The following is a 12,075-nucleotide window of genomic DNA, read 5'->3' on the forward strand; positions in this document are numbered from 1 at the left end:
TTAAGGGAAAAAATATGATGATTCAAAGTCCAGATGATCTTGCCAAGAATTTAAAAAAACGGAAATTGTTTATATTGTCATCTACTAGAATAGGATGTCAGATCCCAGACAAAATAAAGAAAATGAAGCTATTCAATCAGGATTAATATTAAGCCAAATTATCCTGTTTTCAAAATTATCACACAAAATAATTCCAGGTATCTCTAAACATGCTATATTAGCTGAAATGGTGATAGCCTTCCAGTAGAATACATAAAGACTCAAAAAGAAGCTACCATCCAAAGTGAAAGTGGTAAAATAAATTACCTGCTTTCCTTTGAAAGTATAAATAGATGAGAAAGTATACCTCCATATAGTGGTAAAATTATAAGGCTCAGGACTTGGGAAATAAGTAATATTTGACTTTGCAGAATTGAATGAATGTGAAATTTAATCAGCAGGAAGTTTGGAACTACAGCATGTATTTTATCCTGGTCTATTTTATCTGGAAATTGTATGTATTCTCGATAAACTACTTTATTTTCCTTCCAAGCCAGCTCATTATATAAAAAAATATAATGCAGAACCATGAATTACTTTGCAAATAGAATTCCCACATCAGCTGCTGTTTATACTTTACAATAATTAAATTACTACATATCCTGGAAAATGTCATAGGCTCCAAACTATGCCAGTTTTTCACAGAAATTAACTTCTTTTAGTTTATATATTTTTATTAAATCATTTTTGAGATATCTGGTCTAGATATAGTCTTGGTAGATTCAGTCTTTAAAATAAATGGGTTATTTTTTGCTTCAGCTTGTGCAAAATGTGTTTAAAAGCAGATGTGAATTCACTTGGTGCCAGCAAACTGTCTGTGATTTCTAACACTTCAGCTCTGTGAGCCTAACATCCTTTTGATTCTGTCAGATTATTATTGAATTGTCAATTCCTTCTGATCATGATCTAAGTTCAGATAATTTATGAATACTATTCTTTGATTAATGAGGTTCCTGTATAGATACTTATTTCACAGATTAAAAATAGCCATTGAGATTTTAATAATACATTGGCTTTGAACAACCATGAGTCTGGATATATTGGTTTCAAATACTTAGTTCACTTTCATCAAATATGCTTTTTCATATGTACATTTTTATTTCATACCCTCATTTTTGTTGATATTCCAATTTCACATCAAAAACCATGCTGGACTTTTGGAACTTGATTCCTAACTTAGAATAATTCTAGTAAATGTAAATAAAGGAAGTGTCGATAGAACATTATTTAAAAAAATCAGTTTTGTCAAAAGTCAAGGCATTCAATCAAAGCACTGGAAAAATTGAATTGTTATAATTTAGGCAAAATAATTATCATTACTTCTAAATAATGAGAATACCAAAAAATAAAGTGAGATGAAGGACATATTTAGTTAATCAAAGTTACAGCTTGAGAAATTGACTCCAAATGCCTACTATTGACCAAGAGCTATATGCCAAAGTCATAGCAAAGATTTAATGTTAACTCATCGTCCAGCAAATTTAAATGACTAGACCCTTGAAATGCTTAGGTACCCCCCCAAAATAATAAATGTTATGTAACATTCAGTTCAAACCAGATCCATTTATTTGTTTGTTTGTTTGTTTATGTGAGTCATGAGGCTAGAACTCTGGTCCTGGGCATGGTCCCTGAGCTCTTAAGCTCAAGGCTCGAACTCAACCATTTGAGTCACAACACCACTTCCTGCTTTCTGGTATCTTATTGGAGATAAGATTCTCCCAGACGTTTGTGCCTGGGCTACCTTTGAACTGTGATCCTCAGATTTCATCCTCCTGAGTAACTAGGATTACAGACCTGAACCACTGATTCCCAGCAAACCAGACCAATTTATACTGAGCAATTTACTGATGCCAGTGAAGCACTAAAGAATACAGAAATTAATTTTCAAATAGGTTATTGCTTGTGGGTCATAGTTGGCCTGGAAATTTTGAAAATTTTGTGGAATAGAAAGTTACATAAAGTTATGAAAAATTTTACATGCTTAGAAACTTAGTATCTCCATCAAGCCTGTTGTCTAAAAATGTATGAAGACAGTAGCAAATGGATATTTTAGATTCGGCTTCTTGGTAGTTTACAGTATTTTTTCTTCCCTAGCTGGAATCCCTTCCAAGTTGGTTATCTGTTTTTCAGGTGCTTTTTTCACATCACATTTAGAACAAGGAGGCACTTGCAATTTCTGTCAAAAAACACAAAATAGAAAATTAGAAGAATAAAAACAAATATATTTTTTAGAGCACAACAGTTTCAGACATTTCAGCAAAGACTCATTGAAAGCTACACATAAACAAATGTAACACAAGTCTTTCAATAAGGCTTCTTCATAAACATATTTTATCTATAAAAGGCAAAATTCCTCTCAGCAATTATTCTGAGAAATTTTTTACTCATAAAACATTGATTAATCTATTCCTAATTACCCTTAAAGTTATTATGTAATATTGTTCATCAATTAGCAAACAGTAAAAGACAATTCAAATTTAAGGTCTAGAGTTGTGTTTATTGTCTGTTTTGTGATGTCTATGTATTTTATTCGACCTTCTCTACTTTGCCAATGCTTCTTTAATCTCTATTCCATAAAAAAAATGCATGCTTTTTCTTCTGTTCAATTTTGTTTCCTTTTGTTTTGAATGGAAAGTTAGAAGTAAAAAGGAACCCCCACATTATCAGACTACTAGATCTAATGGAAGGCAGATCAGCCATTCTAAAGTCAGTTGAGTTGACTCATTTAAAACAACTTTCTTCCTGCAGTCACTACAAATCCTGCTCTATCAAGAGCAAGATGGAAAAAATGCATTAAATCTAATGGATCAGAGAAGTGCTTTCTAGATAATCCAAATAAAAGGAACCAACATAAAATACCTGTGGGGCAGACTCTGACTCTGTGATGGAGATTTTTGGTGGGTTGTCTTTGTGCTTCATGGAGCAGGACTTGCCCTCCTAGAGCAGCAGGGATTGAAAAGAGGGCAATTGATTAAATTAGACATAGGCAATAGAAACATCATGAAGACTCTCTCTCAGTAAGATGTTTTCACCACTTTTATGTACACTGAGAAGCAAGGCAGAGATTGGGTGGGAACACAAGGACAAATCAGTCAGTTTTTCATGGTCAATCTAGAGTCTCTGTTGTACACAGAATGAGCCACGATAAGAACAGATGGGGGAGAATGGTGAAAGTGTGGACAAGGATCAAGATTTATTGCACTCACAGACTGATATGTTGAAACTCCTTTGTACAACTACTTAAAATTATTCCTATTTTAAAAGCATACAAAGTTACAGAATAAAACCTTAACTTTGCTGGGCTCAGTGGCTCACTCCTGTAATCATAGCTCAGGAGGCTGACATCTGAGGATCACAATTCATAGCCAGCCTGGGTACAAGAGTCTGAGAGACTCTATCTCCAATTAACCACCAGAAAACTGGAATGGCACTGTGGATAAAGTGGTAGAGCAGTAGTAGCCTTGAGCTGAAGAGATCAGGGACAGTGCCCAGGCTGAGAACTCAAGCCCCACAACCAACAACAAAAAAATTAAATTGATAACATTTACTGTAAAAAATATGGCTTCATTACAGTGGAAATTTATTTCTTGGCAAAAAGTTACAAAGCCAAAGATTAAAGAAATACTGTGTCTGTTATCCATCTAGTCCCCAAATTTCAACATGCCCATGATCTATCTGTCTATAAGAGCATCAATATTGCAAGCTAGGGAGCTATTTAAATAATATGATCATAAATCTGTCTAAGAAAATGCCATCCATATCTTTAAAATGATCATAATTCTATAACCAATATTCCATATTTTACTAACAAGGAAATGTCATCTGACTTATGGGCTTTATTAGTTATGAGGAAGACAAAGAGCAGGCATTGAAAGAAGTATTTAATTTGACCTTTTTCTTAATTTTAATCAAACTTAAGATATAGTACTCATTTCCATCTGTCTTTCTTCCTACCTCACACTTTTAAAAGTAAGTTTGACATATTTTAGGATTTTAATTTATACTTTTATGTGTGCATGTGATTTGTCATTTGCACTGCCCTGGAAATTACCAGGAAATATCAAAGCAATTATATAAATAATGTATATTATATATTTATATATATATATATATAAATTCTCCAGAATAAAACTTGGCTCCTTTGATGCAATTAAGTTTTAATACTCAAATTCTGCAGGTGAATTATCAAAGCTTTCTCACATAAGAGAGATATCAAAACAAAATCATATTTAACATATAATTGACACTACTAAAAATGGAAAGGTGAAAACTAAAAATAAAACTAAAATATATCTTATAATTTGATTATTTCTGTGATGTTTTAATGTTTAACTTGTCCATTAGAAAGCCTGGATATTCTGATCAAATATTCAACAACTTCCACACAGGGCAGAATAAAAAAGGTGTATAGGTTTTTTTGTTTTTTGTTTTTTGGTCTTGGGACTTGAACTCTGGACCTGGGTGCTGTCCCTGAGCTATTCAGATCAAGGCTACCACCCTACCAGTTGAGCTACAGCACAATTTCTGGTTTTCTAATGGTTAATTAGAGATAAGTCTCATGGACTTTAATGCCTTAGCTGACTTTGAACCATGTTCCTCATATGTTATTCTCCTGAATATTTAGGATTACAGGCATGAGCCTAGTTAGATTTACAGTTTCAAACAGTACTACTTCGTGGCTTCATTTGCTATGTAAAAATGCAGTATTCCAAAATTTACAAGATATTTTGAAGATTATCTAATTTCAGCTTCAGAATATTAAACTTGTCCAGCAGTAATAACTGACGACTTTTTCTAAGGAAAAGCTGTGAACTATTTTTTTCTCTGTTATGTTGAACTGAGCTATTCCTCTCACTTTCACAAGCCATGGAGTATATTCCTTTATTTCCCTACAGGATTTTCAAATTAAACCAGCCAATCCTTTAGTCTTAACTTCAACAGTATACAATTAACTCCAGAAAATTTTCTGCAGTAGAATTTTTTAATCATGTACCTTGCTGCATAAAAAACTCATATCAAAACAAATAAGTAAAGCATCTTCAGTGCAAATAGGTGACAGCAAATTGCCTGCAGTTTATGCATTCACTTAGTCAAACACTACAGAATCTGTGAAAGGATGGCTATGTTTGCACTCACAACCCCATGTTAAATCTAACACACACACACATACAAACACACACACAAAACATTCTATCATTCTTCTTCAAATGTGACAGTCTTAATTTCTAATTTTTTTAACTTTATGCCTCAAAGCATCACATTTCTTACAAATACTTTAAACTTCCACATATTTTATCTTCACAATGCAAACTGTAAGTACCTGGCAAACATAAATCTTGTGTTGGAATGTTTTATATATAATTATTTTATTTTTCAGACTTTTATTTTATTGTCAGGCTGATGTACAGAGGGGTTGCAGGTTTACATTCATCAGTTAGTGGATACATTACTGCTTGAACATTGTTACTCCTTCCCAGGTTTTCTCCCACTGTACCTCTCTCATCCCCTCCCAATCACCTTGTTTTTTTCCTTCCTTTCCCTACTTCAAATAAGCATCTATACAATATGCCAGGTAGCAAAGTCAGATACAGTAACAACATGAGATAAAAAATAACAGGAAAATGAGAGAGAGAAAACAACTTTATGTAATACATTAAGAATAACAATCACACACACACAAAAAAAACTTTTGTTGACATATCCTGGAGTTCATTTCCCTTATCTCCATCCTATATGGCCATATGCACATAGTTGAGCTACTGTGATCCTCTGCTAGGAGAATCATAGATGTATACTACTTATTACAAATCAGGGAAACAATGGAGCCTATGTTTTCTGGCTTTTACTGTGATTTTTTCCAAGTCTTTCCATTTCCTTACTAATGAGACAATGTCTTTCTTTCTGATGGCAACATAGAATTCCATTTATAAATACACATCTTCTTGATCCACTCATCTACTGAAGGGCATCTGGGTTGGTTCCATATCATAGCTATGGTAAATAATGCTGCAATGAACATCATTCTGCTAGTAGCTTTAGTTTGTTCTTATTTATAGGCAATTGGGTAAATGCCCAAGAATGGCATTGCTGGGTCATAGGGGAGCTCTATGAATAATCTTTTGAGGAATCTTCATACTGCTTTCCAGAGTGCTTGAATGATTTTATACTCCCACAAGCAATGTAGTAGTGATCCCTTCTTCCTACATACCTACCAGGATCTGTTGTTATTAAAGATTTCGTGACGATGGTCTTTCTCATTAGAGTGAAGTGCAACTCAAAATTTTGATATACATGTATTTTATGGCCACAGATGTTGAGCATTTTCTGTCTATTGATCATTCTTATTTCCACTTCAGAGAAGTCCCTCTTTAAGTCGCTAGACCACCTTTTAATGGGATGATTTTTCCATTGAAGATTTGTTTCTGAGAGATTCAATTTTTTGAGCTGTAGGTATATTTTTGATAGGTCTGTTGTATGGTTAGTGAAGATCTTCTCCCACTCTGTGGGCTTTCTATTTAACTTGCTAGCTATGTCTTTTGTCATACGGAAGCTCTGCAGTTTAATGCAGTCCCATTTGTCAAACATTCTTTAATTTGTTGTGTTTCTAGGCCTTTATTAAGAAAGTTTAAGAAATGTAAATCAAAACAACTCTAAGATTCCACCTCACTCCAGTTAGAATGGCCAGGATCAGGAAAACGAGTAACAACAGATGCTGGAGGGGATGTGGCCAGAAGGGATCACTACTACACTGTTGGTGGGAGTGCAAACTCATTCAACCACTATGGAAAGCAGTATGGCAGTGCCTCAAAAGGCTAAACATAGAGCTCCCCTACGACCCAGCAGTTCCACTACTTGGCATTTACCCAACCATCCAGAATCTAGGGCATATTAAATCCACTAGCACAACAATGTTCATTGTAGCACTATTCACCATAGTAAAGATATGGAACCAACCTAGATGTCACTCAGTTGATGAATGGATCAACAAGACGTAGTATTTGTACACAATGGAATTCTATGCTGCTGTCAGAAAAAACAACATCGCCCCATTTGTTAGGAAATGGAAAGACTTAGAAAAAATCATATTAAGTGAAGTAAGCCAGTCTCAAAGGAACTTAGGCTCAATGATTTCCCTCATTTATCATAATCAGTAGAAACCTTGGGCTCCACTAGCAGAGATTTGCAATAGAGCAAAACCTTGAGACATAAGGCCATATAGTATGAAGCTAATTGAAAAGACCTCCAGGATATTGAAACAAAAGCCATATAATGAATGATTGTTGTCCTTAATGTGCTATGTTATCTCTCATCTCTTTTGCTGTCCCTTGGTTATCTCATTTTGTTACAGTATCTCACTTTGTTATCTGATATATTGGATATATTTGTATTTGGTTAGTTGAAATTGGATAGGGAAGGGGGAAAACCAAGATAGGGGGTGAGAGGGAGGGTAATGGAGACCAAGGCATGTGAAAGGGTACCAATGTATGTGAATTAATGCACCTTCTATCTGGCAAATATCATGTAAGCCTTTTATTAATTACAATAAAAATATTTTAAAAAAGAAGAAAGTTTTGACCTTTGCCGAGGAGCCCTAGTGTATCTCGAATTCTTTCCTGTAAAGTTTTGAGGGTATCTGCTTTGATCCATTTGGAGTTAATCCTGGTACATGGATAATGATCCAACTTTCATTTTCTACAGATTCTTAACCATTTCTGCCATCACCATTTGTTGAAGATGCTGTCTGTCTTCCATCCTATTTTTTTTTTTGCTCCCTTACCAAAGATTAGGTCTCTGTAGGTCTGTGCATTAATTTATTGGTCTTCAGTTCTATTCCAATAGCCTCCAGGCCTGTTCTTATCCAGTACCAAGATGTTTTTCATTACTATAGCACTGCAATAGAGTCTGAAGTTTGGTATTGGTATTCCTCTGGCACTGTTTCTTCTGCTAAGGGTTGTTTTTGCTATTCTTCATCTTTTATTTTTCCATATGAATTTTTGGATTGCTTCCTCTATTTCATTAAAGAATGACATTGGGATATTGATGGATATTGCAGTGAATTTGTAGGTAGCCCTTGTCAGGATTGCCATTTTCATGATGTTAATACTCCAAATCGAGGATCATGGGAACATTTTCCACTTCCTTAGTTTTGCTTTGATATCTGTGTTCAGGTTTTAAACTTCTTGTCATAAACTTCTTGTCATAGAAGTCTTTACTTGCTTGATTAAGTTAGTTCCTAAGTATTCTTTAAGGTTATTGCAAAAAGGAGTTGCTTTAGGACTGTTATTCAACTGCTTTTCAACTTGTGTCTTGTTTTCCATTTAATGGATAAGGAAAATAATATTCATGAAACTTTTCAGAGATGGAAAGAATTCAATAAACATGGAAAAAAAAGAACCTAATACATGTTATTTAATAATTCATATACCAAATCATGTCCACCTAGTCAAAGATGGTTTTGTGTCTATAATGATGCTGAGCTGACTATGAATTGGGATGAAAATTTATGTTAACATGTCCAGGTAAGTTTTCATTTGTGTGGACCTAAAACAATGGGGGAAAATGGTAAGAACTCAGGTGGGCATGGAGGCTCACACCTGTAATCCTAGCTACAGGAGGCTGAGATCTGAGGATCGCAGTTCAATGCCAGCCCAGGCACTAAAAATACTATGAGACTCTTATTTCCAGTTAACCAACAGGAAACCTAAAGTAGCCCCGTGGTTCAAGGGTTGGGTGGTATCCTTGAGTTGAAAAACTTACGGACAATGCCCAGCCCCAGAGTTCAAGTCCCATGACCAATAACAACAACAACAAAAAAACAAAACCTAAAAACAAAACAAAACAACAAAAAAGAAACCAAATAACTTACACTGCCAGTAATTTATAAATAATTATAATAATAATACCTTTTAGTTTAGAATGTAAAATGAATTCATTTCCATTATTGATGAAATATAATATGCTTATAATTCTCATATTATCTCTATTTTGTGCTCTTATAATTCTAGTATAAAATATATTCATGTAAGTATTTTGGTAAGTAATTGAACAATACAATTCTTTGAATTTTTTGGCAATGTATATTTCAATTGCTAATAGCATTTCCTCTGAAAAAATCAACAATTATGCTAATAATTTTTATTTATTATGTATTATTTGTATTTATATTTATTGTGTGGGTGGGTAAAACTTATAAAGACAAAAATGATTGTAAATGAGTGATTTTTTTAATCCATCATGAGGCTTGAACTCTGGGCTTGGCCTGTCCCTGAGCTCTTCAGCTCAAAGCTAACTTTCTACCACTTTGAATCACATCACCACTTTTGATTTTCTTATGGTTAATTGGAGATAAGTATATTTTGTATACTTACATCCTGAGTAGATAGGCTTATAGGCCTGAGTCACAGGTGCTTGGGTTTTTATAAGAAATAGATTACTAAACAATATTTTATTTTTTAATTAAACAATTTATTAACATTGAAGTTAAAATTCTTAAAATATATTGCTGCAACAGCAATAAGAAAGGCAGAATTGTCTGTTTTCCAGGTCCTCTTATTTTGTGCCTCTGGGCCAAGTCATAGTCCCTCTCTAATCCATACATTGCAAACAAAACTCTTCGGAAACAAACATGAGGAAGCCATATGTGTCTTACTCAAGACATGAAGTCAAAGAATTACAGATCCAATTCAATATTTTGTTTGTATGATATGGTGGTTTAGCCAAAACACATTAAAAACAATACTGTGTTATGTGGGCTATTTATTTACTTTACAGAAGAGATTATTCATTGCATGTATGCTTACTCTGTTGTTTCTGGAACTAAATCAAAGCTACTTTCACCTTTTTTTTGCCTGTTTTATTTAAAGTTTCATAAGAATCTAAATGTTGAAATTTCCTCCCAATATGAAAAACACATCCTCACTAAATGGAATTTTTACCTGGAATTATGTTTATTCTTTCTGGAAATACCATGGTGCATAACAAAAACTTCCAATTATATCAGTCTTTTCAGATAGTGGGATCCAGTGCAGCCCCAGAACGACAATGGGTATAACTTTCAGTCTAATTACACTAGGGTTTGCCTTACATCTCCTACTCTGAGAATCATATATAAGCCAAGAACTCAGCAAAGCCATCAAATGTCAAACACTGAATATTGCCTATCAAAGAAAACTAGAAAATTTTAACATCACAGTCACTATCATTTCAATACAACAAAAGTGTAATACTTTTCTACTTGAAGTTTTGAATTATTTTTTGCACATTTACTTCTACCATTTCCCAAAACAATAGTTTGCTCTTTTATAGGATGTCTTTGGTCAGGACTCATAAGCAAGGATAATGTGGGAGAGAGGTAAATTGTTCCCAGTGCCAAACATAAGCCATTGTTGCTTTTCATTTCCTCAGCACATTAAAAAAAATTGAATGCTTGCTACTTACAGGAGTCACAAATACTGCAAAGCTATTTGCATTAAACACTAAGTCTTAATCCCTAAGCAAAAATTAAAGTGAAAAGCTCAATGTGCTTGACTCTTGATATGCTATTAAACCATGTGAGACTCATTTGCAAGCTGTAGGAAAATGGGATGGAGTATGTATATCCTTTGCTTTCTCAATGTGATACAATATTAACATTCCAGCAAAAATTTTAAAGTCATTTAAATATACTACAAACTAATAGCCCAATATGGTGTTAAGCCTTTGGTAATCCATTTCAAATTTTTAAGTGTACAGAAGAACAAAACCAACCAAATCAAGGAATCCAAAGAACATTTTTCTAAATCACGCTGCCAACTTCACATAAAGGATGAGCAGGAAGTAAAATAAGTCTACAAATATAATTAAAACTGAGCCTAGTCTCTAATTCCAAGTTGGCATCTTTGTTTTAAATGAATAGCAGCAATTTGGTTTTTGAGGAGAAAATCATATGAACATCTATTTTGTGGTTCATCCTGGCATACTTGAAACTTACATAAAAAATAACATAATATCTTTAAGCAAGAAAGTTGCCGTAAGTGTTTACTATAAACTACTGATAGAAGAAAGTTATGTAAGTATCAATCATTCCTGAATAGTGGCCGAAACCTGCTGATGAATTACTATTTGGAAGAAGAACCTGACTGACCTGATGATTTTCAGCTATGTTGAAAATTGAAAACATTGGTTTATTTTATACCGATAAGGGATCTGAAAAATGAAGTGACTTCACAGAGAGGCAATATTAGGGAACAGCTAAGTCAGTATTTGAATTTATATTTTAGAAATATTTCTGGACTATATTATTTCTCTCTCAGTTATGAACAGAATTAAAACACAAAATGCTTCACTAAATATTTACTGACAGAATCGTTACACACAGTACCATCAAGCTAAGGATCTTAGATTCCTGAAAATAGTGATAATTCTTCTCTTACATCCTACCGATTCACTTCCCAGCCTCACTTCAAAAATGATAACTTTTGTTATTCTGTCATGTGCTATGCTATCTCCTGATGTTGAACTCGATTTCAGCTACTTTTCATCAAACACTCATGTTTATATTTAGTTGAAATATTCTTTGTATACAAATCTGTCCTGGATAGTGTCATCTGACTTGGCTTTTTCTTGATTTAAAATTTGTAAATTTTCTTATATAAAAAAGGAATTAATTCAAAAAAATTGGACAAAACAAGAAAATATTGATTGTATGAATTTAATTAAGCATACGAAACAGAACCAGTCTTCATGGATTAAAGCAAATATTATTAGGAATCTTGATCTATAGATTCCATCTCTATCAAAATTATAGCAGAGTGTTGTTTATTTAATTTTTATTTTTTGAGTGTTTGGCGCTGTAACATGGCTTGAACTTGGGGGTTTTTACTATGTCTCATATTTTTTATTCATGGAGGGATCTCTACTGATTGAATTGTTCCTCTAATTTAGCTTTCTTGCTGGATAAACGCAGATATAAGTTTCACAGAATTTTCTTCCCAGTCTCACATTGACCATGATTCTCAAATCTCAGACTTCTAAACAGCTTAAACACAGCAAGCAGGA

At 33.6% G+C, this 12,075-nt stretch overlaps 1 protein-coding gene across 1 annotated transcript in view; it reads right to left on the minus strand.

Moving 5' to 3' along the window:
* Positions 1-1,616: 1,616 nt before the first annotated feature.
* Positions 1,617-12,075, minus strand: part of Luzp2 (leucine zipper protein 2) — a 289,657-nt gene continuing 279,198 nt past the window's right edge. Inside the window, exons 11-12 of the mRNA XM_090347985.1 lie at positions 2,899-2,976; positions 1,617-2,215 (exon numbers count right to left, since the gene is read on the minus strand). Of these exons, the coding sequence (XP_090204111.1) occupies positions 2,111-2,215; positions 2,899-2,976 (183 nt within the window). The 3' untranslated portion in view covers positions 1,617-2,110. The remainder of the gene's footprint in view (positions 2,216-2,898; positions 2,977-12,075) is intronic.

This window comes from Megascapheus bottae, chromosome 16 (genome assembly GCF_031878675.1).
Source record: "Megascapheus bottae isolate mThoBot1 chromosome 16, mThoBot2.hap1, whole genome shotgun sequence".
Lineage (NCBI taxonomy): Eukaryota > Metazoa > Chordata > Mammalia > Rodentia > Geomyidae > Megascapheus > Megascapheus bottae.